The sequence below is a fragment of the Octodon degus genome, unplaced genomic scaffold, assembly GCF_000260255.1.
Source record: "Octodon degus isolate 3935 unplaced genomic scaffold, OctDeg1.0 scaffold00245, whole genome shotgun sequence".
NCBI classification, from domain to species: domain Eukaryota; kingdom Metazoa; phylum Chordata; class Mammalia; order Rodentia; family Octodontidae; genus Octodon; species Octodon degus.
Genome location: NW_004524821.1, coordinates 546,196 through 550,981, shown reverse-complemented (window position 1 = coordinate 550,981; position 4,786 = coordinate 546,196). Strand labels below are relative to the sequence as shown.

The window sequence follows — 4,786 nt, the reverse complement described above, 5'->3', positions numbered from 1 at the left end:
GTAGCAGTTGTGTGTTATTAGTGGAATGGGTAGAGGTGGCAATCTTTCACACATGAACAGTGGTATAAAATAATTTTATTTTAACATTCACGCATTTTAACATGAAGTGCCTACTCAATTGTCACTGTAGATATAAAATTGAATGAGCTACAATCATTCAAGACTTTCATGGGGGAGGGAGTGTATACATGTGTGTTCACAGGGCAGTGTAAATAGTTCTCTGGTGGACGTAGCTCCACCTGGAGTCCCTAGGGGAGCACTGAGGCCTTACAGACTAACTCTGCAAGAATGTGAGTTAGCTATTCTATTAAAACAGGACCGCGTTACAAGAGTAAGAGATTCTTACTTGTAAATAGGCTTACCTGCTGAAAACAGGTCCCGGCTGTACAGATTTTGCATAGATAAGTTAGCTCTTTGAATCTAAATTATTTCAATTTTTTTTTCCATGCTGTATAAACACTTTTTGGGTAAGATTTCATTTCTAAAATTGCCTTAGGTATAAACAGTTTGAAAAGTCTGTTCATCATTAAGCTGTTTACATTTTTATATTTATTCCTCAGACTCCCTTCTCTCTGTGTAATATTTTTATCCCATTGTTTGCTTTGTACTTAGTAAAAGATTTCTGAAGTCCAGGATCCTCTTGTATGTACAATAGTGTGTGTTGTTTGCCAGGCATGCCTGAGTGGGTTTTGGGGGATTTTCTCTTTATGTGTAGTTATTATATTTAGAAGTAATTTGGTGCCTTTTGCCCCAGATTTTTTAATCTTGTGTTAGATTAAAAAATTAAAGGATATTTTCTTGCCCTTCAGAATTAAAAAACAGCTTCTGAAATCACAAAAAAAAAAAAAAGTAAATGTTGGTGAGGACACAGAGAAACACATTCTCTTGTACATTGTTGTCACGAATAATACTGCTATTATGAAAAATTAATAGAGCCATTATACAAAAGTGTATGGTGGGGCCCGGGAGATAGCTTAGTAAGCACAAGGTCCTGAGTTCAATCACAGATACCACAAAAAAAAAAAGTGTATGGAAGTTTCTCAAAAAACTAAAAATAGGGGGGCTGGGGAGATGGCTCAGTAGAATAAGTGTTTCCCTGGCAAGCGCTAGGGCCTGAGTTCAATCCCTGGTTCTACAAAAAAACAAAACAAAAACCTAAAAATAAGATTACCACGTGACCCAGCAATCCTACCTCTGGGTATACAGCTAGAGGATTTGAAATAAATACATCCTGTATTTATCTTAGCATTATTCATGACAGGCAAATTATGCAATCAATCTAAATCCATCAATGGAGGGATACATAAAGAAAATTCATGTATTCACCCTTTAAAGGGAGGGAAATTCTAGGACCAGGGATATAGGATATAGCTCTGTGGCACAGCGCCTGCCTACAAACACGAGGTCCTGAGTTTGATTCCTGATGCCAAGAAAGAAAAAAATAGAGGGAAATTCTACAATTTACAACATGGATGAACTGAAAGGGCATTATGTTCAGTGAAATAGGTCGGGGCCGGGGAGATGGCTCAGTAGAATAAGTGCTTCCCTGGCAAGCACAAGGGCCTGAGTTCAATACCCGGTTCCGCCAAAAAAACAAACAAAAACAACAGTGAAATAGGTCAAGGTAAGTAAAGCTTATTCTTGTTCACATGTGAAGTCTAAAACAAGCAAACTCATAGAAAGAAAGAACAGAATGGTTACAAAGGCTGAAAGATGGGAGAATGGGGTCCTGTTGATCAAAATAGATAGTTTTAGTTAGACAAGAGAAATAAATATGTGCGGTGATACATATGTTAAGTAGTATAGTCTAGTCATCCCACATTGTGTGCACATACTATCCATCATTTTATACCCCATAAATATATGCAATTATAATTTGTCAAGACTGGTCACATTTTTTCACACCACCTGAAGTCAAAATGTTCTGGGTTTTTTGGTTTCATTTTTTGGTTTTTTTTTTTTTCTTTTTTTGACACAGGGTCTCACTACGCAGTTCAGATTCACAATGAGCCTCCTGCCTCTGCCTCCCCAGTACTGGCATTACAGGTGCGCACCACCACACCCAGTTTCAGGCCAGCATGACATGCCCAGGGTTCCCAGCTGGCATGGCATTCAGTACTGGGGATCAGACTCAGGACTTTGCACTTTCCAGGCAGGCGCTTAGGCTGCTGAGCTATCTCCCCAGTCCCATTCTCTCTCTCTCTCTCTCTCTCTCTCTCTCTCTCTCTCTCTCTCTCTCTCTCTCGGTGGTACTGGGGATTGAACTCAGGACCTTGTGCTTGCCAGGCAAGTGCTTATTCTACTGAGCTATCTCCCCGGCCCCCCATTCTCATTTTTTTTAAAGATGAGATCTCATTGTGTTCAGGCTCACTTCAAATTTCCTATGCATCCCAAGGAAACATTAAATTCACAATCCTTCTGCCTCACCCTTCCAAGTGCTAGAATCACAGCCATTTGCACCATAGTTGGCTTCTAGTAAAATGTTTGTTTGTTTGTTTGTTTAGTAAAATGTTCTAAATCATTCAGACTAGCAATATCCAAATATTTATGCTCTTACATATACATATTCATAGCAGCATTATTTGTAATAACAAAACAGTAGAAACAACTCAGTCTCCATTGCCTAAAGAAGTGACAAGCAAAATGGTATATTCATACAATGGATTATTTAGACATCAAAAGAAATGCAGCTGGATGTGATGCCTCATGCTTGGAATCCCAGCACTTGGAGGCTGACACAGGAGGACTGATGCAAGTTCAAGCCCAGCCTGAACTATTTATTGGGACTCTGTCTCTCAAAAACAAAAAAAGAAGTACTGATAAAGTTGAAAGGATGCTAATGTTTTAGAGAAGCCAGAAACAAAAGCTACATATTGTATAATCATATATATGAAAAGCTGAGAATAAAAAAGCCATAAAGACAGAAAGTATAAGCTGGGATTGGTGGTGCACACCTGTAAGGAGGCTGAGGGAGGAGGATCCTTGAGAGTTTGAGACCAGCCTGGGCTACAAAGTAAGTCAAGGCCAGCCTGAGCTACCTAGTGAGACCCTGTCTCAAGCTGACAAAAAGAAAGTATAATAGCAATTTCCAGGGGATAGGGGAAGGAGAAATAGCAGGGTGAATGATCATGGGCTTTCAATGGTTTATCATTATAATATTTAATATTACTCCTTTTTTTCCTTTCAGGAAACAATTGGTGACATTCCTGAGTTTGAAGTATTGAATAAAATACTGCCTTTACCAAGCTCTAGGTTAGTAAAATTAAGCTAACCACCTATATGCCTCAGAGTCATAACTGCTAGTTCTAAATTGCTAGATTGAGGAGCTGGGGAGATAGCTCAGTGGCATAAGTGGCTGTCTGGCAAGTGCAGGGTGTACTGAGTTACATCCCCAGTGCCAAAAAATAAATAATAAATAAAAATCTGGATTAAGAAGGCATAGGATGGAGGGGGTGGGTTTCTACTTTTGGTATTTGTATTTGCTCCCAGTTCCTTCTCTCATCGCTACCCTTTTACCCTCACACCCCACAGAATCCTGATTTAAGGTAGATGAGCCATGAGCACAGGTTTAAATTTTATTGGGGTTGATTGTTTGCTTTGCGCTTGGCAGTTATAAAAAGGTGAAATCCTACCAACGCCGTACCCTGCAAGCCCAAACATTTACCAAGCAATCCTACTCATATGATGTCCTCTCACATGATCTTTCTCAGTGCCTCAGGAATAGGTTTGGTAGAGCCAGCTGGAAACAATCGAGAAACCGAAGGACATAAGCCAGAAGCAGCAGCAACAGGGCCAGAGTCCCCAGAGTCTCTTTCCCATTCACAGAATTCTGAAGCTGGATATAAGAATGTGGCTTCTCTGAAACAGACAGACAGCATACAAGAACAAGACCAAAAGTCCAAGCTATAAAAGTACTGGTGTCTCAGACTATACTGATCAAAGCCTGCTAATTTAAAGTTTGGACACAAAGATGGATTATAATATGGAGAAGAGTTTCCACATTTCTACTAGACATTGACCAAGAGTCTTCACAAATGCTGATAAATTCATTAAACAATTTCTAAAAGTGGATTTCTAAAGTTTATTTGATATCCTCAAATTCTTGTATTGTTCTATATAGTGACTTAAGGGCAGGTGAGATAGGGCATGCTGAGCCAGCCACCGAGTCCGGACATAGTGGAGTGCACTTATAATCCCAGCACTGGGGAGGCAGAAAACAGGAGGATCACTACAAATCCAAGCTGCATAGTGAAACCCTGAACCAAATACATTGTATATACATTATATATATATATATATATCAATATATATATAGAGAGAGAGAGAGAGAGAGAGAGAGAGAGACTTAAGTGATTTAGGTTTCTCTCCAGCAGAACCCACTATGGTTAACTCAGCATTCTTTCTCGTTGTTATAGGTAATTTTTATATTTAATTATTATTTAAAAGCAAAAGCAATGTTTGTTGTCTTTTAGGGACAAGGTTTCACTATGCAACACAGGTTGGTCTAGAACTCACTTTGTAGCCCAGGCTGGCCTCAAAACTGCAGTGATCCTTCTGCTTCAGCCTCTCAAGTGCTGGGATTATAGGAGTGTGTGTGTGTGTGTGTGTGTGTGTGTGTGTGTGTGTGTGTGTAGCTCAACCCATCCTGGGAGTGTATTATACAGCCAGGAGTGGTGGTGCACGCCTGTAATCCTAGCATCCTAGCACGCGGGGGCCGGGGAGATGGCTCAGTGGAATGAGTGCTTCCCTGACAAGCGCAAACACCTGAGTTCAATCCCCGGTTCTG

The 4,786-nt window shown here is 40.1% G+C and overlaps 1 protein-coding gene across 5 annotated transcripts in view; it reads left to right on the top strand.

Moving 5' to 3' along the window:
* The window catches only part of Ccdc30 (coiled-coil domain containing 30), a 128,630-nt gene extending 124,598 nt beyond the window's left edge, over positions 1–4,032 (top strand). For 4 of the 5 annotated variants that reach the window (XM_023706221.1, XM_023706220.1, XM_023706223.1 and 1 more), the window contains 2 exons: positions 3,188–3,252; positions 3,711–4,032. In XM_023706221.1, the coding sequence (XP_023561989.1) occupies positions 3,188–3,252; positions 3,711–3,909 (264 nt within the window). In that variant the 3' untranslated portion in view covers positions 3,910–4,032. The remainder of the gene's footprint in view (positions 1–3,187; positions 3,253–3,710) is intronic. The other variant, XM_023706222.1, reaches the window with a different exon arrangement.
* The last annotated feature ends 754 nt before the right edge of the window (positions 4,033–4,786 follow it).